We start from the raw sequence: 27,578 nt of genomic DNA on the forward strand, positions 1-27,578 counted from the left end.
TGTTTCAGATTTATTTGTCCTTTCTGAACGTACTATTATGACAAACAAGCAAACGGCCATCTCATAAATAAGGAGTAACCGCTGTCCTTACACATCCTCAAGAAGGTTGCAGATGTATCGCCTACCTTTAAGGCAGGAGACGATCTATACATCGTAGGGACATTTTCTCTTCCTACACATCTCTCCCCTGTCATATTCAAGTCAGCTTACCCGAAACCCTTATCTGTTTCTCATTAAATAAAGTTTGAGAGGGTAAAAGGAATAGAATTTGGTCATCCTGTATTTTATTAATTTTAAGTTTCTATATCAATTATCTTAGTTTTTTGATAAATTCGAGGTTTATACCATCTGCATGCCTTTACTAATGGACTCGACGTGCTCTTTGGCCTTCATGCGCAGCGCGGCGATGCTGGTTGAGCGCGGGTCGGGCGCGGCGGGCGCGAGTGCGGGGGGTGCGGGCGGCGCGGGGGGCGTCAGGTAGCTCGGGTAGCCCGACGGCGGGTGACTGAGGAAACCTGCAATAAGACAAAAAACTATAAATATTGATTCTATGACTGTTTATTATGACTATATCTATGACTGGCAATTCTAACGTTAAACATAAACACAAGTCAGCAAAACATTTGGTGATGTTTTTGTTGAAGATTTTGTTGATAAGGTAAATGGTCTACACCGTTTCCACCTCTGTCCCCAGTACGTGTAATACGAGGTAATGGCTTCTTAAACCGAGTTCGAATTGGCAAATTGAGGATGTATGTACCGGGCAGCGCAGAGAGCAGCGGCGGCGCGAGCCAAGGGTCGACCGGTAGGCCGAGGCCGAGGCGCGGCACAGGCGCTCCGTACTCCGCCAGCCCCAGCCGTGCTGCCTCCATCTTCTCCTGTCGCCGCCACTTGGCGCGCCGGTTCTGGAACCACACCTGCAACAAACACAAAGTAACATTAGAGCTCACTTTTTAAGTGTATGATATTATCCAAACATCAAAATGTAAATTGAAGCCGTAGTTAATAGACGTAGTCGTCATTTCATAGTTATTTCGAATCAATTCATTATGTTTAGCGTAGTTCCGTGCGCGCCGCCGGCACATAATAACCGTCACGAACCAGCAAATTGTCAAACAACAGTCAACTTAACAGATTAACGAAGTGAGCGCGCTCGTGCGGGGCGGCCGACCAGTAATTGATGCCGCGCCATTTATTAGAGCATCAAACTTCACGAGAGGGGCGGGCGCGGGGAGCGGGGCGCAGGAGGGGAGGGAGCACCGAAAGCCTCGCCGCAGACGATAAATCAAGGAGAACACGTCACTAAACGGTTTGTGAGGCCAGACGTAACGAAACAAAACTAACTTTCAATACTGCGAAGCATGAAACGCGAGCTCTATCACATAAATGTGCCATCACTGTGTCATCCACCCTACTAAAAGGCTGTCGGAGCGATTTAAACTTTAAGGTATTGTCGATCAGTTTAATTTGGCTCGAACTTTGGCGACGTATGTTTTGAATGTGGTGTCAAATTGTAGTGTGAAATGATATATTCGTGGGGTGCTCCCAGCCGCGGCGTTTGCGTGATCGCTTCGATTTGGCGCAGGCAAGGAGACGAGGCGACGCGACGCGAGACATGCGAGCGATCGCTTCCCTAGTAAATGTATTAAATGGCTCTTGGCATCGGAAAGCGATAACGGTTTGGAAACGAACAACAGTTCCGTGTGATCAATGTCAAACATTTACTGCACGAAGCAACCTGCCAGTTCATATTATGCTCTCTCTCTCTCTCTCTCTCTCATCAACATATTTATTTATGAAAAGTCTTAGATAACTATTCCACATTTTAAACTATTGCAGATCAGCCCTGGAGAAGTTGTATGTTACCATCGTGACCTTCATCAAATTTAAAGTAAACATATCCAGTCCTAACTATTCTTGTGAGTGCAACAGTCCGATTGGCTTTTGTTTCCAGTTGCTCATTACTTTAAGGCGCTTCGGACACAACGCAATGTTAATATTGTTTACTTGCGCCGCGAGTATTGCGTAGTGCGCGCTACGTACGATACGTAATCGTCTACGCGGGTCGTCTATTCGGTCAGTACAGGAATAACGACTACAAAGCTAACTTGAGGGATTTGTTCCGCCGTCTTGAAAATCATACATAAACAGGTAGCGAGTCACTGACTTTGACGACGGAAGATAAAAGTCCCGGACGCGTGCCTGTGTGTGAACCTATGACATCGTAGTGCGTAAGTCACTTAGCGACTAATATGACCAGATTTTCAAGAGTTACGTAGCCTTGTGTACGAAGGACGTAACAATACTTTTACTAAGAACGTGGAGACGCTTGTTTACAAAATTAACTAGAAGGTCATTAAAATGACACGAGCGTGTTGTGTTCAGTTGTGCGAGAGGGGTGAAGTCGTGTGGTGTCGGCCCGTACCGGACACTGTGCGGCCCTGTCATTTCACGCGCGATACCCACACACACACACACACATACGCACACACACACACACACAGACTTTGATAATTTTCAATTGAAAAGATTGAGAATTGTTTTGAGTTAAGTGTAATATTACACTAAAAATAGCCAAGATATGTGTTTCCACTTGAAAGAATTTATACAAAAAACATGTATAAAAGCTCCACTTCTTTTATCTTCGCTTTTTTAGGATTTATAATATTTTATTCGTCTAAGTTTGTGTGAATAATTATTATAGTTTTTATTTTGAAAAGTTTGTACATGAATTCTTTCCATTAAAGTGTAAGTGAGGCGCGTCAACCAATTTTAAAATACAAACTAACAATTTACTCAGAACTTATTTGAAAAGCAATCAGATTTAATTAAGTGATATAATCAGTGACGTCAGCAAAGTAAATGTACATTTAAAAGCTAAATCAACTTATCGCACTAAAGATTAAAACGACAAGAAAATAAATAAAAAAAGCTATGCAGAACTCGCCGGAATCTTGATAATCCGACCCAATTAGAGTTCGTTAAAATGCTAGTGCGGGCGCTAGTGCGGGGGCTAGTGTCGCGCTCGCCGGACACCGTACAAATTTAAATCACTTCGGAAATCTAATTATAGAAGGCAAACATGAACGTTTTGGTTATTAATAAAATAAAAATTTAATCGTAGTCATAGCGGGCCGGGGCGGCGGCGGGCGGCGGGCGGCGGGCGGTTGCTCGTGTTTGGGGCTAATAAGTGACATTTTGACACGCCATGAGTTGACCGCTAGTGATGTGGAAATTATAGAAACCATAACATTTAATTTAATTATTACTTTTCAATTTTTTTTCTTTCATCAGTACAGATTGCTGCATAGCAAGTTTTTTGTCTAGATATTTATTTTTTTATGAAACAACACTAGTAGATGTTCGTGAATTTACCAAGATTTCTTGTAACCATTCTGGTTAGCTTGAAAAAACTTTGCGTTTCGCTATGGTTCGTGGTTTGGGGCTTCAATGTACTTAAATATAATATAGTTTTCATCTGTGTGATTACTATCAAATTTATGTATTTTTATACACACCTGTGCTTATAAAAATGGTTTTTGTTTTACAAAAAACTAGAAGTAGAAAGTAAAACTTGTACTGACGGTTAAGATTCCCTAAATCAATAACAATGGTAATGATTCTGCTTTTCACTTAAATATAATGCACTGCGGATTAGAAAGTCGAGTCAAACGCGTACCATCTTTCGACCAAAATCTCCACTTCACCAGGTGGGATCGTGGTCAAGCGCTAGCTTATAAAACGTAAAAAAAAAATCTCAAAAAGGTACGAAACTTTTGGTAATTATTGAAATAAATGGTTGCCAACAATAATGTACAAAACTAAATATTTACACAATATGAATAAAATGAGTTTTAAATCTATGATATGAAAGTAAAATATAATATCGATAATTTGACATAATCCCATCTCTAGTATTACCTGCCCCCCCCCCCCCCCGCCTCCGCCCCCTCCTCCAACAAGGTAATAAAAATTAAACGCAATCGCTCGGCAGTTGTTTGTTTGACGTTACTTACACTTTCCTTACAGGGCGGCGCAGCGCTCACGTGAAATACAACTTTCACCACAATACTATGTTTACATTTAAGGGTTACTACAGCGGCAAAAAGTTATACGGGCTTTATAGCTTTTGACATTTCATTATCCCAGTCTGATTGCGGATACGGAATCCAATTGAATTAGTAACATTTATAGTTGCAGTTTGTTTTTAAATGTTCTTATTTATATTGAAGACAAAACTGCTATGAGTAAATTGTATATACTTATACAAACAAACACAATAACAATAACAAAAAGAAGTAAATCGACAACTAACAAATGTCATTTCACCGATAGATTGGATAAAACATGACAATAAAACACAATGACGTTGCCGGCCGTGACAACTGTCGCGTTCGTCTCACCGCGCCGCTAACAACCGCTCCCGACTCACATATGACAGATGTCAGATTTGCTCGACACGCGCCCCCCCTATTGGCCCATTCGAATAACATTCGATTGTGTCGCTCCGAGACCGCCTCCGATTGGTCGTAATTCAATTATTCAGACTCTTTTAACGTTAATCGAGTGACAAATTGACTTTTTGATGGCATGTGTGTTATTTTGTGCTTATAGAATTACATTGTTATTGTTTGTCTTTTGTTATGACATTGTAATGGGTTTTTTAATTCATTTAAAAAACCGCCTGTTAGTCTTGTATTATATAAGTGCAGTTACTTTTTTACTTGTTTACTTTACTACTTACTTACTGTTACTTTACGCTGTCTTAACTCAAATTAGGTACGATCATTACTAAAAACTGTTTCCTAAATTACCACTTTAGTCAAATTCAAACAATAACATGAGCAAGTCGCGTGAACTCGACGCTTTAATGAGACCCGTGGGACCTCGCAGTCGTGACTGCCGTCTGCAATCCGCAAACATTACTTAAATGTGCTTAAATATTAATAGCTATTAGCAAGCGCTAAAAAGTGAAGTTGTCCTCACGAAACATTTAAACTTAAATATCGATAAGCGCAACCTTTTGCTCGTTTTGTTTCATCAAGATGACACAGAAAATACACTTATCCAAATAGTACAGATTCAAAGTACATACAAACACTAAGATATGCATTTGCCAGTGATACCTCCGCGACCACAGTGTCAACAATCTTAGGATTATTAAATCGGATGTAGAAGCACCGCACGACGGGTGGGGGGGCACTGCACGCCCGGAGTGGGAGCACTGCGCGAGAAGTGGGGGCACTGCACCTACAGCGGGGGATGCCTATGACACTTCCGCTGGTAATGAGATAGCGAATGTTTGTTCGACGAAATCGGGAATGTCGTGTGGATTCCGCCAGAGCGGTGAGTACGTACTACTCGCAAGAAATCGACGAGAAAATGGAACTGTTTCGGAGTGAAGAAGATTAGATAAATTAAGACAATGGTATATAGGGCAACATTATTTCAGAAATGTGCATTTTGCTATACAAAATATATATTAAAAATAGCTGGTGCATGGAGCATTGGTGTTCTTAGTATTTTATTGTTCACATAATTTATGTTTACTGAAAATAATAATTTCAGTGTAACAAACAAGTTCGCTGCAATGTATTATATGTAGAATGAAATCAAATATCTGTTGCTTTGTGATAAAATAAAAGCACAAGCGGCAATCGTACATGACAGCGGTCGTATCGCTGTGACAAGAACACCGCCAATACACGTCAACCGAGACCGAGCGGGCGCAATCGATACTGTCCGCGGACAAAACGAAGACTGCCTGGAATTGCAGTCGCACCACCACCCTGTTGTAAGAGACGCAAACTGGACAGTTATGTGAAAGTTACGTACTCAGGCTCATCTTGTCAATACTATGCCTTGTGTGTAACTATGTGGTATTATATTATAACAACTTTATTTATAAATAAAAAATGAAATGAAATTAAATAAATAAAAGTTTACAGTCATATCTTGTTACTAAACGATCTTAGTTAGTATAATATAATACTTTGAGTTATAAATACATGTTTTAATATTAAAACATATCTAAATCAAGATTGCGTCTCTGATCTTATTTACTAATTATATAAAAACTTCAATCTTATCCTAAAACTCTTGAAGGAACTTCACTTGATATGTAACTGTAACGGCGCGCCAAAATTACGTTCTGAAACTACAGAAATCCCCTTCCCCTACACATCCCCTCCCGGGCTCTCCCAGTCTCCCCTCCCCTGCCCCGCTGCGGGCGCAACATTATTGCGTCTCCTTGTTTTTCCTGTATTTTTGGTAGGTAATTGTGTGCGCGCTGACAAGGCTTATTGAAAGGGTAATTGGAGTGCGTTCTTTTGTGAGAACACGTCGTTTGTTTGACGTTCATTTGTTATTGTAGCGACACAACAGTTAACTGACGTACAAATCTTGTTAGCATCGAAAAATATGATGAGTACAATGTGTGATGAAGGCAGCTATTGAGCTACAGTATAAACTTAAGGCGCGTAATGGTTGTGGACACAAAATACAAACCTAGCGGCAACTAGTTCAAGCGGTGAATAGACTGTGTTTACAGTGCATTCGCGGTTAAATTATTTTTATCATTGTTTCATTAAAAAAAAACTCGACTGACTGTATGCCTATGACCTATAACACTAAGGGAAATAATACAAATGAATGACATCTCACTTGTCAAAAGTTTTGCCGATTCATTTCCGAGTCGATCTCAGACGTTCACATCGTAACTTATATATTAGTTACGTAAACATTAGATACGTGCGAAAAAACGTTATTCTGATAAATCAGTCGGCTAAGAATAGTGTATTTACAAAAATAACTTAAACAAAATAAGTGACTTTCGGTGTGAAGAGGTGAAAGGTGAGGGCCGACGGCGCAGCGGTGAGGGCAAGCTCAGTGGCTGCCGTCAGAGACACGCCATCATTATGCGAGCCGCGCCCTCCCCTACACCCCTAACACACAAACGTTATTAATTTCATCTCCCTATACCACAAACCAAATGCAACTGTATGTCCTACAACATATAGTACAATTTCGTTTACAATCACGAAGGTGGTTGAGACCTTTTAGTTGATGCAAGGTTAGTTATTGGCTAACTTTTGGTCCACGCTGCATCTAAGATGGCGAGGCATCCGTCGTCTTCTGACGCACATTTTTATGTATATCGCCGTCTCGCTCTGTTTCTTGCGCAACAGAAAGAAGCTGAGTTTGTTTGTATCGGGGAGAGGGCCAGGTGGGGAGAGGGAAGGAGTCTGGGGGAGGCCGGGGGAGGAGGTGATTGCGTTTGGAAGGTAAATAAAGAGGTATCGGCGGTTCGAGGTCGATCGATCTCACAGGCGGAGATGTTCGCGCGGGTAAGTTAACGGATTGCTGATTGTTACTTCTTTTGTTTTTAGTTTATTTACATTGAAGCTTTTATATCAGTCAATGTTTAGGAATAGATCTCAATATTAGAACAATTCGTTAATAAAATGCACGTTAATAAATTGTAACATGAGTACACAATATTTGTTTAAAAATTATTTTCGAGAAAGTTTTTTTTCCTGTACAACAAAGACTAGCTGATGCCAGCAACTCCGTAAGTGCGGAGTTAAAAAAAAACCTTTATTAGTAGTAGATTATATGGTCTTCCGGACAATGTTCAGCCGTGTTGCAGATATCTTGTAACAAACGTACATCCATCCATCTTAACATTCTATAAAATTAATAAGATTTATGTACTTATATATTTGATTATTTACTCATCTATCTTGCTAGATTTACTCTTCCTTATTTCTCTCGTTACTTTTTTCATACATTTTAATCACATCCAAACCCAATACAAATACAACAAAAGCTCAATTGATATGTAATATCAAACTAACAAATCTAAAATTGAAATACCAAAATTTAATAAAGATTTAAATTACATACGTCTACACAAGTTTCATCCGACTAGTATTTAATATCACTTATCACAAGGGAATAAGGCTCACAATCGCTGCTCCTCCGTATGGCAAAAGGCCGAGCATCAAACGCGATCCCAAAAACATCAATCATTCAAACTGAGTTAATCCACTACTAAATTAACTCTCGACAAACAACTTGTATCTCACCCTTAGCCCACAACACAACAAACGATAATCGACTCTCTTCTAAAGCAATAAAGTTGATTTCAGTAAATGGCAGTAAATTGCTATACAATGTTTACTTTAATGATTATGAACTTTAGTGCGACGCAATAAGATTTCATTTTCTCTTTGAACAATGTTTCCTCCTTGATTTTATCGTATCTTCACATCGTTTAGCGGAGAATCAGAGCCAAGCGTCGTAAGTAGAAAATACAGTTTTTCTAAAAGCAACTTTATTGTGTTGGACATAAGATTGTAAATACAATGTAGAAATTCAATTTACCCGGAGGGCCCGGTACAATTTTATTCCATTCATTAGTGGGACATTAGGGCGCTATTAAGCGAGGGTAAATGATCTCTTTTAAGCGTTTCTTCTCCGAATACAGAATGTTTAGTTAAGTACGTTTATAGATTAATTAATCATTTACTGGATGGACTCGAATCTTACTAATATCATAAATGCGAATGTTTGAATGTATGGATATTTGTTACCACAAAACTCCACATCTCTGAAATGGATCTATATGAAATTTGTAACAGAAACAAATAGCAGTCTGGAATAGCAGATAGGCTACTCGCTTTTTTATTTTACAAGGACGAAGTAGATGGCGACAGCTATGAGATTTATAAATTGTTCATAAATCACGGAGAAAAGGTAGAGAACTGCTCAATAAATTGTAAGATTCGAAAACAATTTCAATAAATGTTGTTGACAAGATCATTTAGGGTGTATTAATATAGCGGAAGGGCGGCTGAGTGTTTGTATTAGAGGGCAATATCTTTGTGCAGGCGCGTGTCAACAGAGGGCGCTGAGCTACCGGCGCAACTGATGCAACACAATATAACAAAACATAGTTGAACAATAAATTAAAACTGTTAGAAAATCATAGATACGGTAGATGTGACAACGGGGTTAGACAAAGTGCATATGGAACTGACGAGCGACAATCACGTAACTTATCGAGTAATCAGTTTTATACATTTTTGGGATACTAAATTGTTCACTTTATATATCAAATTAAGAATATAATTAGATTCTTAATTCGACTATTTAAATGTTTTCATTGCATTATAACAAGTCATATTGCATCAATAATATCAAAGGATTAGATTGATACCGTGAGATGTTTTTTCATAATGGCCAGTTTACATTACTACTGGATATATAATATGTTAACCCACACTGGGAACAAAATCTGCTTTACAGTATATTTTGTTATTTTGCCAGTTCACTTACACTGCTGCATTTATATTTGAACTGAAATAATATAAAGTGAGCATAATCATTATCGTGTGTTCAACAGCTTAGGCGGGTATTTGACACTCGCTCGTCCTCTCAGCGCTTCACAAAAATCACAAGTATTGTAACAAGTCTCAACCCTCCATGTCCTCACATCGTGAAAACAATGGAGAAATATGTAGCAGTCTATTGTAATTTATAAATGTGCAAATATCGCTGTAGAAAGCTTGGCAACTCTTAATCTGACAGTAGTTTTTTTTCTGACTTCGACCACACTTTTTATAACACATTGATTGTTTAGTTCAGTTAATAAATAAAATATTCATAAATAAAATACGCTCCACTCAAATTTCAACACAAGACCAATTCGTTAGCGATCACACAGAAGGAATCACTGAAAGTTAAATGTGGAAAGTTGCTAGTTCAACACGGACGCATTGTCGTGCGCGTGGGGCACGTGTGGGTCACGTGTGGAGCACGCGGGGGGCACGCGCCAGCCACTAATTAGCGGAGCGGGGGCACGCCGCCGGGCGGGGGCACTGGTTTGCGTCAATGTATCGGGTTACTTGTTTGTGGGCGGGAGCTGAGCGTGTTTGTGACGAGGCTAATCAACCAGATTTCACTTGTCAAATTTGTTATGGAAAATTCTTTTGGTACGACAAGGGGCTGTTCAAAGGCGGATTGCAAGGGTGGCTATTAATATAATTACAAAGCGACTACATTAAAAAGACTGATTAACTTCGCCTAAGTAACTTGACTTGCCTCATAAGCCATGTACGATTAAGTAAGTCAAATTGTCTTACTTCTATATATATAGACGTGTTAAGGCAAGACAAGGTAGAGAATGGCGGCAACAAAGCGCGGCTTACACAAGCGAACAAATCGCTTGCCGCTAATTGCTTTAGTGCGCTGACACCCCGCACCCCGCAGCCATGGCCACATAATTGTGGAGAGGGCTTTTCTATTTACAGTTAACAAGAAATAGATACTCTAGATTTTTTCACTTCTAACGGTATACATACACAATGTCCATAATCTTAATGATAAGTTTGATCAGTGATCCAAATCCAACTGTAAAGTACCGCTTATTTATACTAATATCTCCATGGTTTATGAGACAAAAATCCCTGTGTAAAACTATTGTTATCTCTGATTGGTCAAAGATAACGAGAGGGATGGCGATTTAAAACAAATTTTGGTCTCGGAAAACAACGCTTAGTTATTGCCTTTAGCACTGTAGAGTGCTTTTTGAAGTAGACTATTATGTCTTAATGACAAAAAGGCGTTCGGGTTCCTGAACCAGTCCGCCTCCATACTTAGCGAGAGGTCAGCCAGTTCGAGATCGTTAATTAAATTTGGCTGCGACGCGAACTCCGCCAGACTTTGCTAAAACGTTCATTTACTATTTGTCAGCTCCACTTATACAACACAAAACGTACTAACCACCCAACACGGGAAATACTAAAGTTAACCTTATTTCCTAAAGCTAAGGTTCATATTAAAACGGTATTATTACATCATTTACAAACACGGAACTTGCAATTAATTTGTTACAAAAAATCTTTGCGTAATTAGTAACACTAATGTTTAAACAAACATGGAAGTGCGATAATATTTGAACTTAATTACAAGCAAAAATAAACTTTATCACTCTAAGAATAAGGTGTTTAATTAAATAAACGCTTACAAACTCTTGAATCAAGAATTAACATTTTTAATTAATGCAAATTAAACTTAATCACCACGGCTTAACGCTCAAAATGTCTTGTAACTGTAGAGTAAATAGATTTAATTAAGTTGCTAAGACAGGACCTTATTAAGATTTATGAAGTGAGGCGAGCGCAGTAATGATCAATTATGTAATTAGCAATGATTTGCTCGGAGCCAACACAAAAACATTGCCCTCGATAACTCTGAGACACAACTTTTTAATCTATTTAATGATTTTTATTTATTTTGTAAAGTACTGTATTTGTTAACAACTAGCTTTTGTCCGCAACTTCGTCCGTGTGAATTCTTTATCTATGCCAAATTTCATTGAGATTTGTTGAGTGGTTTTGGAGATACCTTCTAACAAACGTCCATCCATTCATATAATCATTCCCATTTATAACATTAGTAAGATAACATTGTTATGTGATAATAAAGAAGTATTTATAAGCGTTCAAATAATGTAATAACACGAATTAAAACATGAACCTACGTTTGTTCTACACATAATCGCATGGAACAGATCAATTATTTGATTCCAAATCAAGCAACAAACTCTCACTAATCCATTATTCTTTTTAAATTTACCGAAAATGCGGAATAAATGAAATATTTTTTGTGATTGTTTACAAAGTATTGCAACAATCAATTGAATAGTATTTGTTTGTGACAGTGCAGCGGCAGAGAGCCGGCGTCTTCTCATAGTTTGCACAAAGTCTGAGTATAATGTTACAGGCAACAAAAACGTCCGCCTTCATTGAGCCGAACTAATCTCCGACATATCGAGAACTTTATACTTCCAGCTTGCAAAGAAATCCTGCGGCTCAATGACACTCTCCCATAACAAAATGAAACGCCAAAATAACAGAATCAATATTAAGTCCTTATTTACAAGTGTTAGAGTGTATATTACAGCGGCTGTGTACCAAGATATATTGGTGGTTTAGACTTTCAATGGATGCCGAATTGAATGCGATCCTATTTGGTATTCGGATTGCGTTGTTGTTGTGTGATGAAGACGCGGGCACAGACTGAACTTACACATCATCAAACTAATGAGGCAGTTTACAAACTATTTATTTGATTTAAACACTTTCGTTATACATTGAAAACGCAACTGTTCGTGAATAATAAAATAATGTTAGTTTAATTTTCATGTTTATGTGTGTTCCATTGTGAAATATTGTAACATAAACGACTGAATAGATTTTAGCGAGTGTGATATAAATCTGTCAAATTGAGCGTTAGTGGCTCAGTGGTCAAACACTTGACTTGCAATCTGCAGGTCCTGGGTTCGAATCCCGCCATGTACCAATGTGTTTTTCCATTTTCGATTTACATATGTACATTTATCCGACGTTCTTACGGTAAAGGAAAACATTGTGATGCAACCTGCACGTATCTGAGAAGAAATTCAAAGATATGTGTGAAGTCAACCAACCCGCACTTGGCCAGCGTGGTTGACTATGGCCTAGTCACCCCTAACTTAGGGTAGGCTCCGAGCCCCTCGGCGGAGACGTATAGCGAGCTGATGATGATGATGATGATGATATAATTCTGTCGGGTTCCTTGATTTTAATTTTTTTGCACTTGTATTTTAGAACTGCTTAATGAGAATATCCATCCCAATACAACAGGATAAGAATAGAGATCGCCATAATTTAAAGTTGGCGAAAGAAACGGAAATATCGTGTTTAGTGCTTGACGGGGCGGGTGAGGGGCGGGTGAGGCGCGGGGGGTGGGGAGTGGTGCGCGGTGATCGTAATGCACACCGACATGATACACGCGGGGCCCGGCTGTGCCCACAATGACGATTCCTTTACGCTTTGTGTAATCAGCCAGCTAAGTCTGACCTATAACACACAAGCGCCGAGACCGCGACGGCGCTGCCGGGGGCCAAGTTATACTGGCCGTCATATTATACCAGTAATTCAATTACCCTTATATTTCGTTGTTTCCTGTATTTTTAAAGGGTTTTTATAACGCAGGAAGGAGCCGTCAAATTTTAATGAAATTATTCGCCAACAAAGAGCGTTATGATTAGCTTCGTATTCCATTGAACCTTTAACTATTGATTAGTCGTATTGTTGTCGATTCTATGACATTTAATACCTTATATTAATCTGTCTGTTCCATCATTTTTTAGATTACTATTATAAAATTACGTTAAAATATATTATAGTTGCGTCCGCATCAATTAAGATGTCAGTGTCGGAATTTGTTTACATTAAAGTGTCACGTAGCAAATTTTGCATCGCAGATGTTTCCAATTCAATACATTTCCTAGCTATCATAACACCCTCTAAGTACAAATTTCCCTCATAAACAAACATCACCCCGCGTCGCGTGACAGCGGGGGAAGGCAGGCCAGGCGAGGGGAAGTGCAGAGGAGTGTCAGACACCAACACAATTTCCCTCAGCACCAGAGGGCGCGCACGCGGTCTCTCTCACGCGTCTTACTTACTCTCTCATGATGTCATTTGAGGGCACGAATAAAGAAATAACAATATCCTGGAATGGGAATTTTTTGCGAGGGAACAATGACGACTATCGTATTAATATCGACGTGAACGAATTGCCCACAATTTGCGAACAATCGAATAGTATTACAAAATAAATTATTAAACTTGATGCGGAGTCGTTCACTTAAATCAGTTAGCTTCTTGATGGCATTTCAATCCGATTGATGACAACTTTAATAGAAATTATTCACAAATATATTACGTTAAACAACACGCAATTTTAGGCATCGTAGTATGAAATACTTGACTTCAAGTTGACTTCAAGTCAGCCACTTGAAGATTCAGTAGATTAAGAAAGCATGGAAAGAGTGGAAATGTTTTTAGCGTTTATAGCACCATATTATAAAATAATTTAATTAAATTTCTTATACTAGGTATATGGAGGTGTTTGCGAGCGAGCGGCGCGGCCGGAGCCTAACTCACTTACACGAGTCTGCGAGCACCGCGAGACTGTCGCTGCCATAAAGTTTATAGAAGTGCTTGTCATATTCACCGTCTTTATTGTGCAGAACATAAAACACATAAATATGCGCCAAATAGTATGAATAGGAAAAAGACACAGTTGTTAATGGCATTTAAAGAAGCTTTACTTTCTATATACTTTCTAGCTCTTGAATTGTGGTGTTTATCTCCTATTATTCCTAGTTCCGTTGGTAACACAGTTTTTATGAACTTAAACACGGTAAAGTTTAGACGTCTCTATTAAATATTATTTCCTAAAATGACACATCTATTTGCGACCGCTCTTTGGAATGTGACATGAATTTATAATACTAATTAATTGATCAGTAAGTGGATAGCGGACGACAGGCTACAGTAGACTGGTGACAAGCGACAGGCTACAGATAACAGGCGACAGGCGACAGGGGCCGCTGGTAGTTAACGTTGTGCTCTTGGCAATTAGCTCGTTAGTCGATGAGCGAGTCACTCAATTACAAGGATAAACCTCCGCGCTGGCAAATTATTACAATCTAGAGGAAGTTACCCATGTGCTATAAGCAAGTGTGAACATACATAGCTAGTTTATTAATGCAGAAGGAGCAAGGTGAATAAAGTATAGTCAAACCTGGACAAATGAGGATGTAAGGGGCCGCGATATCTGTATGCAGGTCCGTCGGGATCGAAAAATGATTCTCGCTTATAAAATTTTCACTCTTATCCAATTCTCATTTATCCAGTTTCGACTGTACATCGTACGACTTACACAAATCGAAAACGATTAAATTGAGTTCCTACAAAGTTATTCATAACTCTATTACTGATTAGTGTAAAGCTCTAAAGTCCAACATTTCTTTAAAAATAGAAATTAAATAATATAAGTAAGTATTTAGTCTGTTAAAGAAACAACGTAAACTCATTGAACTATGTTCCTTATGAAGTCAGACAAAAACATCGGTAATGGCTAAAGTCATTTGCTCTAGTGTTTTTGCTCTGCCGGGATACAGTTTATCTTATTCTCTTCTCCACATAGTAATAGAATCATCTAAAGATAGTTTTTAAGGGTAGTACATATAGGTTGAATAAACATAAAATCTGAAGCTATAGCCACGAAGTGCACTTCGCGGCTATCGTAATACAATAGGCACTTTTCTACACTTTTCACAATAAGCCTCAAGTGAAATATATCAATCATATGCTCTGCCTACCCTATACATACTACATAGCTGAATAAATGACGCGATATCAAATAAAGGTTCAATAGAAAAACAAAGCCCATATAAAATCGTTTTAGTAAAATAAATGCAGTACGTAATTCTCACGAAATAAATTCAATTGAACTCTATTTGTATGAGGTTTGAGTATAAATTGATATGAGCAACATTAGGGATGTTTAACGCTACGCGGTACAAAAGCGTTTATTAGCGCATTTGTCGCCGTGAGGAGTGAGTGAGGGGTGAGGAGTTGCCATGTTTTATTTGTTCTGGTAATAACACGTTTTATTATAGCGCGTATATAACAGCGCGAATTTATTACATGCGCTTTAAGAACTCACATGTGATAAAATATACGTATGTTATAAAGCAAAGTGCTATATGGAAAATATTACTAATATTATAAATGCGAATGTTATATTATAAATGGATAGATTAAATTTCCTTAAACGGTATCCAGGACGGCAGCGTGGATCTCGCTTTTATTTGCCATAAATGTAGATCATAATCTAGAAGAACACATAGGCTACTAATCAAGTTCTTTTTTACTTTAGCGCGAACGAAGTCGCGGCAGACAGTTAGTTTAAATATAATATAAATCGTAAACAACTCAATATGAAGTAAATAAGAAATACTTTTCTGATATATTAGACAAAGCGCTGAAGCGGCCGTGTTGTTTGTGACAGCCCTAGCAACACTGCTACATTGATTAACATCTAATTCACAATGAATTTGTATTGTAGCGGCTGCAGCGAGCCCCGGCTCACTCGTTCAAGTGATTTCTTTCACCGGAACACGCATCGACAAACAACCAAATAACATGTAACTATCAACTAAACTATTCGCTAATGTCGCACGGATCAATTAATAACGGTCAATTGTAACCAATATAAAATGAGCTAATATCCTAAACGTTTATTCTTCTAGTAAGGTTCAGTAGATCTGGTCGCTTGTACAATGGGCTTGAAAATGTGTTTATGTGACTGATTTTGTAAAGAGGCTCTAATGTGTAGTGAATTGTAACTGGGATCAGATAAGATGCTTTTAAAGATATAATTGATGTTCTGTGAGCGTGTTGTGCGGCATTGTACTGCGCAGTAATTGCCTTGTAAATGTACGGGCCGTTTAAATAAGCCCCCATTCGCGATTCAAGTACGTGTTACTTATACGACCTTATTAATGCTTTTATGTTCTCAGTTTTTTTAACAACTGTATTTATTGTGCAAATAATAACTTACTTTAAAAGTAACCATCAAACAAAGGCCGCTATTGTGCTGCATCAAGATTCATTAAAAAACTTTTCAAAAACTGTTCTTCTAAAGTTCTTTTTATTTATAATCACCACTTCAAATACCCTGCTATGTGTCACATACAATTTGTAACAAAATGTCGTGTGTATTTTTGTGAGAGATATGGCTGTCTGCAGGCTGCAGGCTGCAGGTTGCAGCGCGGCCGGACGCGGTAATTGCCGCCAATTGCCGGCACATAACCTGCGACACTAGCGCCGCCGCGACACGGTTTCAAACTAATTGACTGGGCCACTCTAACTCGTCTTCAAATTACATCGCACACGAACTTGTTAACACACGGGATATGAACACCCATCTAACTCTTTAACAACAAAATCCTTTACTATACAAAATTCCAAAATAAGTAAAGACACATTTTACCTAAACACAAGTTGAATTTTATTTTATTATTACATCGTAAGAATCTATTTGTTTAGAAAACAAAATGCCTACAAAATATTGTTAAACCTGACAACAAGAACCGCGCAATAAAAGAGTTAAATTAGATTTGGATAGAAACAATTAGTCACACAAATTAAGGCCGTAATTTTTTGTTGTTAGACATAACATTGTATTACAAGAGAGGGCAGGAGGGACAGGAGGGGAAAGGGGAGGGGGCAGGAGGGTGTTAAAGGGTTAGTAATGGATCCGTCCGTCAAGTCGGGGAGGAACATTAGGCGCTAATTAGTGCGGTGAGTTGCCTTTCTCCAGACGATGGGAACTGGATGCTGTAGCATTTTACTAAACGAATTCAATTCCAAATTAAAAAAGTGTGAGTTAACGAGAGATTTCCTAGTTGCATTATTTCAGTGGACAACTTCTAAGTAGATACTGAATTTGTTAGAGAAATGCAAATAAAATAAGTTATAGTAATTATGTTCTGTTAATAGAATTTGATAAAACATAAATTGTATATTACAAAAATTAATCCCGCGGTTTACAAAAATAAATAGCAAGAATGTAATAATTGCTCAACAAGTTTAGTGCAAAAACATTTTTATAAATACCTTTTAGTATAATACAGTTTCAACTTTCCGATATCATCAAAATATGCGTTAACTGAATTGCTTACTTGATGACGTTTTTATTATGCATCGTGTATTTAATTATTATATTATTATTTTAGCGGCATTCTCCGCAGCTGCTCAAAGCATTAAACACGCTTTAACCTTCAATTTAACCAATAATCCATTCAGATGGCGCACTCTCACAGTAATCCCTCCACCTTGCTCCGCGACCGCTAAGTATTAATTAAAGGATCTGTTGAGTCTGTGCGGAAGTGGCCGGCGGCGGTGCGGGGTGGTGCGGGGTGGCGGCGGTGTCGCATTTTCCCATAGATGATAAACTTACCCTTTATTAACTAAAGCAAGAGATTACCAAAATACCGCATGGTTTAACAAATAACTCCAACATCAAATTATGTAACGCATTCAATTACTTCCCTATAACTGATGTACATAAAAACTATATTTCCTTGCACCGGTTCTTTTTTATTGCGGCAAAAGAAAGCAATTAGGGACCATTCAATTTGACTTGACCCCTGCGAAAGTGTCGTCGCGCCCCTGACAGGCTCGAGTTGTCGGTGCGGGGATGGGTCGAAGGGGTTTTTATAAACTGGTCGTTTTGGAATACGCTTGACATATGTTAGGCTAGCAAAGCCAAAGGGGCTCGAGTGGCATAAGCCCCTTCGGTTCATTATTGGCCCTTCGTCCCTTCCCGAGGGCCCTTCGCTCAATGTTTGCGAAGACTTTTCATTTCACTTAATAGAGTTTCGTTTAGTTCATTTTGGATGTTTAGCAGAAGTTCGTTGTGTTCAATAGAATGGCGTTCGGAGCAATTATTAACACTTTGATGGCAATTATGTGACTGCTCTCGAATGTACATACAACGCGTTACATTTTGTGCGCTACAACTATATTTACAAACAACTTTGCGATGGGTTCTTTTGACATCTGTTTGACCATTTCTAATGTTAAGATGTAACACCTTTCAGTTAATTCTTTGGTAACAAGGAAGAGGGTGTTTTGAATACGGACAATTAGATAATGTGCTTTTAAAACTCAAAACCATTTAATATTTGTAACGAACGCTTCAAAAGCGACATTTTATTTGAACAAGGAAATATTACATATGAAGTAATACTCCTTTTAACTTATGTTATCAAAACTACTTGAGTTTAGGTTCTCTCTCACCTGCACCCTGACCTCTGGCAGGTTGACCTTCATGGCGAGCTCCTCGCGCGAGTACACGTCGGGATAGTGGCTCTTCTCGAAGGCGCGCTCCAGTTCGTGCAGCTGATACGTGGTGAAGGTGGTGCGGTTGCGGCGATGCTTCTTCTTGTCCCCACCCCCGCCGCCGGAGCCCGCCCCGCGGCCCCCGCACGCCTCCTCGTCGCTGGGTGGCGGTGACTTGTCCGGCGTGCGCTGACCGAACCCATCGTTGCTGTTGCATGAACCTTCGCCTGACAAAGACAATAGTTGATGAGTTGTCACGTACATAGAAAGTTGAAGAAATTGTCACTTTTAATAAAACCGTCCATCAGCATATTAAAAGTTACAGATGCCTGTGTAGTACATCCGCGTACATACATCGCTAACGACTTAAAAGCTTGTTAGCAATTATTATAAATAACATCGTCATCACAAATACATACTGCCATTGATACAATATCTGTCTTATTATTGGCAAATACCAATGTTAGGATTCAAGGATGATTGGTACCTTTAATTAGCGAATTAGATCTTTATCTACATACTGAGTATAACTGTGAGTATTAAAACGAATGAGGTATGAGACTCAAACCTTACAAGTATTCAAAATGTTAAGCTAAAATATATAGCTTTGTTAGTTATAGCGATGTGTACATATATAATATCTACGTGGTCGCGGTGCTGAGGATGCTTCATGCTATGTCTTATCGCTATGACGATGATATCTAGTATAGCAGCATTGCAATTACAACAGGAAGCGGCGGTGGGGGGAAGGGGGGGGCAAGGGGGGGAGGTCAGTAAATCAAACAACAATGTTTGCTTTGAAACGCACGCCCCATTCTAATACAATTATATTCAAATCAACAAAATGTAAGGCTTCCTACACACTGACTGTGGCCACTACTCTAGTCTAGGGATGTCTCTGTGTGATAACTACTTTTGTAAAAATTTTACATTGCTTTGAAAAAATAATTGGACTTTTTTATTACTTTCCTCATATGTTTGTGACAAATTCATTTCCTCATATGTTAATAACCATATATGTTCTTCCAGACTACTTCTACATCTGTGCCAAATATAATCCTGACCCGTTTAGCCGTTATACCTTCAAACAAACATCTATCCATCCATCCATGTAATCTTTCACAATTAGAACACTAGTAAGAAGTAAGATTAACTATGTTCTGATTTGGCATTTGCTTTGCTTCTTAAATTGCTTTTACAAAGTAATATTTACATCAATGTGGTGACAGCCCTGTGTAATTCTTTAGCAATAAATTTCCCTGCAGCGAAGTCCAGGGCCGGACTCGCGCTGTTAGGGATCATATTTACATAGCTGTAAACGCTCGCGTCAAAACCGATGTATCGTTTAATTACAACACAAGTCATATAAATTACTTGCAAAATACATGTTTTGTTAAATAATAACTGATGCACACACACACACACAGAGGTTAACTACTGCTGAGAAATACTGAGATACTGTGGCAACGTTTACAATCGCATAATAATTGAGTAATGATTTAGTGGTTAAAAGATAAGTTTTAAACACTTACCGCATACGAAGACTTTTATGGTTTAGTCATCGTGTGATTTTTTTTAATTAACAATATTATACTTCTTTTAGATAAAATTTTCTTAAATTAGTTGTATTTCGTAATCATTAATTTTAACAGTGGTAGAGCCCGCCCGCCAGGTTCGTCCGGTGAAATACCATGATCACACAGAAGACAGGCGTCAAGTGGAAGCAAGTCCGCGTTTCGTCTGATGATTGTGCGTCCCGGAGGCCTAATTTAGTACTCTTTCCCTTCCCACCTTTTTTCTTATAAGGGAAGTGGAAGTGGACTTTCCGGATGACAGGATGCATGGAAAGGGAATATATTTTCTTTCTGTGCATCCTCTCCTCCGTCGATTAAAGGTAGGCAACGCATATGCAATTGCGTATATCTATGGGCAACGGTCGCTTCGCTATATCAGCGATTTCAAGTGGCCGCTCGCTCGTTTGCCACCTTATGATATAAAAAAAGGTAGGTTTGGTAATAAAGAATTATGCAAAAAAATATCTTTGTTATTAATGCATGTTAAGACCGTAATTGTTGTATTTTACATTAACAAGATTCGAGTTTATCAAATTATAAAGTACATATAAATGTACGTAGTCAAATATAGATTTAATTAAGCAATATATTATATTACGTCACTAAAGTGAAGCTTACGTAATAACATGAACAATTACTATTACTAACTATTATACATATATAGTGAGCTAGGAGACTAGCGACATATTACAAATCAGTACAAAACATTTATATTTACAAAACTAAACTGTCCGTCTGTCAATTTTACAACGATTAAGAAACGTGCAAGTGACAAAATATCCGCTCCTGTCACTGATTGAGATATCAAAAGTCACAACAGAGCTGCTACTGTACCGCCGTCCCGCTCGCTCGCTAGTGACCTGTCCATGTGGGAGAGGGACGGCGCGATCGCATTAAGATGCGAGTGGAGATTTGGAGCGACACAAAACAAATAAGAAATAGGAACGCATTAAGATGTTTTACACTTATCGTGATATGATCGGCGTCTCTCTTTTTGTAATAATTATCGATAATCTGGCAACACACGGCATTATCGAACATAATGGCCCCGTCTCTTTCCATCTTTTTTCACTGGCAACCCTAATCACATGTCAGATTTGCGGCGCATTAATGATTTTTTAAAAAGCTCTTTATTAAATATCTTTTTTTTGTTTATACTCTGTATTAATTGGTATTGATTGAGGCGGACACGTTTTTGTCCGACGCGACGTAGTGTAGTGTAGTGCAGTTTAATGATTTAATCGATATTATGTTAATCGTAATTTCATTTTGGCGAACTGTTGCTGTTAATTGAAGCCGCGAAACGTTCATTTATCAATTTGTGCCGCGACAGAATCTCATTTATTTTTCAGATTTCATTAAAATAATTGTGATTTTACAAATTTGTTTAATTTCATTATCCGAGTGAATAAAATTCATTTATGAAATGAAAATTCAATTGTAAAAATAAGCAAATGATATTTCTTGTGTTTTCAATCAGTTCAATTAAATTTTAATTAATGTTTGAATAAAACTGTAAACTTAACCAATAGCTAACTACGACATTGCTTTTATTTTATATATGTACATATAAAGTAAGTGCTAAAAAAATTCCAATTGTGGTACAGATCACTTCGGCGAATAATCACAGATTTTTATTTCAAAAATTGTTGATTCCCAGCAATGATTGTTATTTTGATACGATGTAAGAAAACAAATGAATATATATAAACAATAAAACTTACCCAACACATACATATTGAAATATCAATTAAACATACAAACGTTGTCCTGATAATTGACTTGATAGCAATCATTGGAGGCCAGGGGAAGGCTGGCGGGCGGGGAATTACCCGGCAATGAGAGTTGGTCAGCGCGGTCTGCGCGTGAGGGATGACGCGGGGTGGTGCGGGGTGCGGGGTGCGCGGGGTAATCGAATGCTGTCCTAATGCCGATTGTGAATCGATTCGCGACCACAGAATCGAGTTCCGATAATCGAGTTCAGTAATGAAGCTTTGGATTATTTGGCCGCAGAGCGATGCGATGTGATGATTGATGTTATCTCAATATTAGTACCTACATAATTTCACATTTACCAAATATATATATATATTGTGAATATTTGTGCAGTAATGTAGCAATTGCAAGCTTCATTAAACGGAAAAATGTATTTCTTGAGCAATAATTCTTTTAATTTATATTTTGTACAAAATTTATTTTACGTTTAGTCACGAGTTGCAATCTGAACATCTGGCAATCAAGGCAAAAGGTAAGATCTCTTGCTCATCCAGACTTTTCAAAGTGATTTTTTAAAATGATGTTAATGACAATGATAAGTAAAATGAATAAAAGATTGATTTCACCAAATCTTAACGCGCGCTGTCCAGAACAAAAATTTACAATATTTAATTTATCAGAAATCACGAAACATATTGCATTTGGTTCGTATTTATTTTATTTTTTTCCCAATTAAAAGTAAAAATGTTGACTAATTCATTTTGCTACAAAAATAAATGAATACAAATTGTCGAAATGCAATATTATAAGTTTTAATAAAAGTGACCAAACCGGGAGCTGGTTAGTTTCGGAATGCGGCCGCGAGACGTCGCCGTCGGAGCAAAAACTAAGATTCGTTGCTTATTAGCTCTCGATTATTTTAATGCTTTCTCGAAAAGGCGGAAACTGGCATAAGAACTTTTGCTAATTATTATAAAGAGTGAGTTTGTATAAGTAGGATGACCATACTCACGGAATAATTTGTTACTCACGTTTTTCGGGGAAACGTAAGTCACTTTATTAATAGACCAGTAAATGTTATCACTAGTTTTTTTTTACTTTCCTTAAGTTATGCGAATCTTTTAAAAATATCTTTAGATATTGAAATGATGCAAATAAATATTTTATTTTTATAAAAGACACGAAAATTATCTTTCTTTCATTTTTTGCTTAAAAATTACCATTGATAAATCGCAATTTCTTTGTTTTGACATAATAAGTGTGATTTATATTTGCTATCCAAAAAATGTAAATGTTATCAGGAATGTCTTGTAAAGTGTTGTAAATCGTGGTCACCAGAGCGCGACACTGTAGCAATTAGCGAGTGCGTTGTTTGCAAAAAACAACAAAAAAATAGTTTATTGGAAGGAAAGATAATTTAAACTTGTGCAAATAACAGCAAACACATTCAGAGGTCAATCTCCGAAAGTTTGGTTGAAAAAGAGTTTAAAATAATTTAATAAATTCATAATAAATTAGCATACATCCATATTTGTAAATAAGTAAACTGAATGTATATGTATTGCAAGAGGTCAACGTTTTCAATATTAATAATATATTATGTTTTTACATGAATCGAAGTAAAGTATGATAATGTGTTGTACCGAAAATACAGTTATTTTTATCTGATACTAAAATTTAAAGTACACTTTTATAATAGTTATTAGTAATTAGTAATATATAAACTTATGAATATAACTACTTTACTTGGTATTTTTTACAAAATTAAAATCATCAAGGACTCCTCTGTATGTTAGAAAATATTAAAGTTAGCTAGATTTGAACGATATCCTCATTATATTATCTTTCAATAAATCTTTTCCTATGTTCCAAGGTTTGCAACAAATACTACATCTTTCTAATATTACAAATGCGAAAGTTTACATGGATGGATGTTTGTTAGAAGGTACCTCCAGAACGACTGAAATTTGGCATAGATGTAGAACATAGTCTGGAACTTCTTCCTGTGTTCATTTACTCTACTAATTAAGTTTTTTTTTAATTCCGCGTGAACGAAGACACGGGCAACAGCTAGTAATACATGAAATATCCTTTAAATGTTGAGTAATTCAGTTTTTATAAGTTAGCATTTACGTAACAAAACCCTCCCCATGGTCCTAACCTTAAGCGTACTGATTTAAAGTGCTGATAAGACGATTAACTTAATTAATAATTTCACACAAATTACCTTCAGGTGGAAACGACCTCGCCTCACAACACTTTCGTGTTCAACGAGTTTTATGTTTATTTTTGTCGTTAATTGGACGAAAAATTAAATACTCTGGTTAAACATTTCGTAACATTGTTAGCGTTTTTATAATTGCTTCAGTTATATATATAATATGATTAAATGGAAGTTTTCTTTTGTTTCTTGTACTAGTTTATACGCACTGTAGCAAATCTAACTCATCTATGTTTATATCAATACTAGCTGTCGCCCGCGACTCCGACCGCGTGGATATATAAAAAACTTAATTAGTGTAGCTCACCCATACATCCATCTACATCACATCTATCTAAATATTCGCATTTATATTAGTAAGTTAAATAAAAAGCAGCTCTTCGAGGCATAAATTCGAAAAAAAAATAACAAATAGTATCCTATGTCCGTCTCCTGGCTCTAAGCTACCTCTTCACCAAATTTCAGCTATATCGGTAAAGCCGTTCTTAAGTTATAAATAGTATAATAAATAGTATAACTAACACGACTTTCTTTTATATATATAGATAGTGACCCTGAACAAGCAAGAGTTAGTGTCCGGTACCGACGGAGAACCTTCATAAGTGAAAAACTCGGGTTAGAGAGAAATTTCTATAAGCTAGAAGATATCGAGGTCTCTTGGACTCTTGGTTATCCAGGTATGACACATCAATTAATTTTAGTAATGACCAAAATTGGCATTTTGATTCTTCCGCTACATATTATTTAATCTTATCTTACTTCTTCCTGATATTATTAATGCAAATATTTGGATGTATGGATGGATGTTTGTTAGAAGATATCTTCAGAACTGCTGCATGGTTCTCGCTTCGTTTTTTACGTGTGTAGAATATAGTCTGGAAGAACACATATGCTACTAATAAAGTTTTTTTTTTATTTCAGCGCGGACTGAGCCGCAGCCGACAGCTAGTACTATCTATATATTAAAATCTTGTTGTGGTTATAAATATAAAATACATGAATATGTATGTATTACTACGTTTTAAGAAAATCTAAACCTAATTATCTTAATAATGTTTAGATTAACGCTAGATCAGCTATGATTCAAGTGTAGCTTTTGACGATATACATATTGTTTGGATTTCAAATAACTTATCTATATCAGGCAAGTGGTTCATGATTGCAAGTTAGGACTTAAATGGAATACTAAGCGGTCCTAGGATAATATAAATATTTTAGAGCTAATATATTATAGTAAACATGTTACTTCTTGTAGTGAAAAAACACAACTACTTATGAATGTAAATTTGCTACAAACAATCAACACTTAACATCGAGTGTATTAAAATTAACGCAACAAATAAAATGATAAACACATTACTTATAATTTGAACAGATCAATGATCTAGAGATCATTTATAGTGCATCCGGTTGTGTAAAGCACTTTATTGTCGATAACCGAATACGAAGGCGGCCATTTTGTTTTTACAACGCGCACGACTGTTTTATGAAAGTTCTCTTTTTAATTTTAGACTTTTAAATGTACTTATTAGGCCTAACTTTATTGTAATGTTTGTATACATGTATAGATAAAGTATTATATTTGCTTACAGCAATAACTTTTGATCTCTGTGCTATGTACCATTTGTTTCTTGTTATTCTTTAATAAGTTGGTTTGCGGTAAATTAATTAATTAATCGTAGAAAGAGAATAGACTATTGCTAAGTAAGTTATTGCTTAAAAGTTATCGATTGCTTTGTTAGTTTTCTTTCTCTCTTATTTTTAAACGATGATCTCTTGATTAAAGTTAGTTTTAATCTATATAAATGTCCTGACCCACTCGCCGTGTTGTAAGTCAATAAAAAACAAAATGAAATCGGACATTGTAACATTACAGTTGATTCTAAGATAAGTTAAGCAATCACACAACTTTGCTACAAGTTACTTTTCAAATAAACTGAGCTATTTATATTATTTTATTACGTTTGCGTCATACTAATTAATTTCAGATTAAAGCCAAGATAAATTAATCATAATAATAACTTAACTGTAATTTAATTAATAACGGTTTGGTTAAAACGGAAGGAGTCAGTGGTTTGGTCAAATTAGGTCGGTGGTTCAGTTCTATAACATTTACCAGTACATCAATATTTTGTACGTGTCATTATTATTAGAACAATCTCATAATGATTGTATCACAAGGATTACTCTAAGTTTTCTATCAGCTTAAAATTAATCATATAATCTATAATAATAATAAAATTATTTAAAACCTTATTTACATAGCACGTTTACAATATAACATAAATATTATTTACAAAACAACGATTACAAAAGGCCCGTTTGAAGCGCGTAGATATTTCAAAGAGCTTGCGTAGCACCCGCGTAGAGCGTAGCCGGCGGGCGGTGCTCTACGGGAACGCCTACCTACGCCAATTATTACTAGTATGTGCAAATCTATACTGACTTCTTTATTAATATACAAATAATAAAAGAAAAAAATTATTGTATTATAGGGAGAAGTGTGAGAGTCAACAAGGTATGTAGATAAATTAATAAAAAACAGAAAATTATAATTTTTTTGTGTTTACATCCGTAGTTTTAGAACAGTGTCAAAATATGGAAGGTTAAACTATGACTCGTTTTTTAAATGTTTCAATTAACTAGCAGATGTGTTGTATAGGGTAAGAATTAAAAAGATAAAATGTGACATTGGTATCCAACCTTCCTACTGGACATTGTAATATAATGAGTTGTTGACGTTTTTTTAACAGTTTTAATTATTAATCTTTAAATTTAATGAATTAAGTTAATTTTGTTTTGAAACAGTTTTTATTCTTTAAATCGGTAGAGAAAAGAAACTTGAGGGACTTCTTCATGAATAACAATAAGATTTGTACAAGCGTATGCTTTAGAGCCTTTAGGCCTAGTCACCGTTAGCAAAGAGTAGGTTCGAGCCCCGGCAGCGGGCATCAGGCACTTACCGGCGCTCTCGTTGTGTCCCGGGGAGACGGGTAGGTCCTCGTCGCGGCGAGGGGCGGCTTGGGGCGCGCTGAGGCCCAGGATGGCGTCAATGGTGTGCCGCGGCCCCTGACCTCCCGCCGCGGTCAGCCCCAGTCTCGACTTCACGGCGTCCAAACTATGGCTCAGCTGCATCTGCTGCGCGTGGAAGAACATGCCCATGCGTAACGTCTCCAGGCTCTGGTGCTGCTGCAACGACAGCGACTGCTCCGTCACATTAATGGAGGACGCCGAGTGAGGCGAACTCATGTGCGAGCGCGGGCTGTTGGTGTCGGAACGTTCCTCGAGGAACCGGTCGTCGGAGGCGTCCATCTCTGA

General features: G+C 37.3%; 1 protein-coding gene across 1 annotated transcript; it reads right to left on the bottom strand.

The window, feature by feature from the left end:
* LOC106115467 (retina and anterior neural fold homeobox protein 2) lies at positions 1 to 27,578 on the bottom strand. The gene is made up of 4 exons (XM_013308861.1): positions 27,224 to 27,578; positions 18,708 to 18,976; positions 761 to 917; positions 1 to 515 (listed from the first exon to the last, which is right to left on the bottom strand). Exons 1-4 carry the CDS (start codon positions 27,570 to 27,572, stop codon positions 340 to 342), a joined length of 951 nt encoding a protein of 316 aa, XP_013164315.1. The 5' UTR covers positions 27,573 to 27,578; the 3' UTR covers positions 1 to 339.

Source organism: Papilio xuthus, unplaced genomic scaffold (assembly GCF_000836235.2).
Source record: "Papilio xuthus unplaced genomic scaffold, Pxut_1.1 DF829660.1, whole genome shotgun sequence".
Lineage (NCBI taxonomy): Eukaryota > Metazoa > Arthropoda > Insecta > Lepidoptera > Papilionidae > Papilio > Papilio xuthus.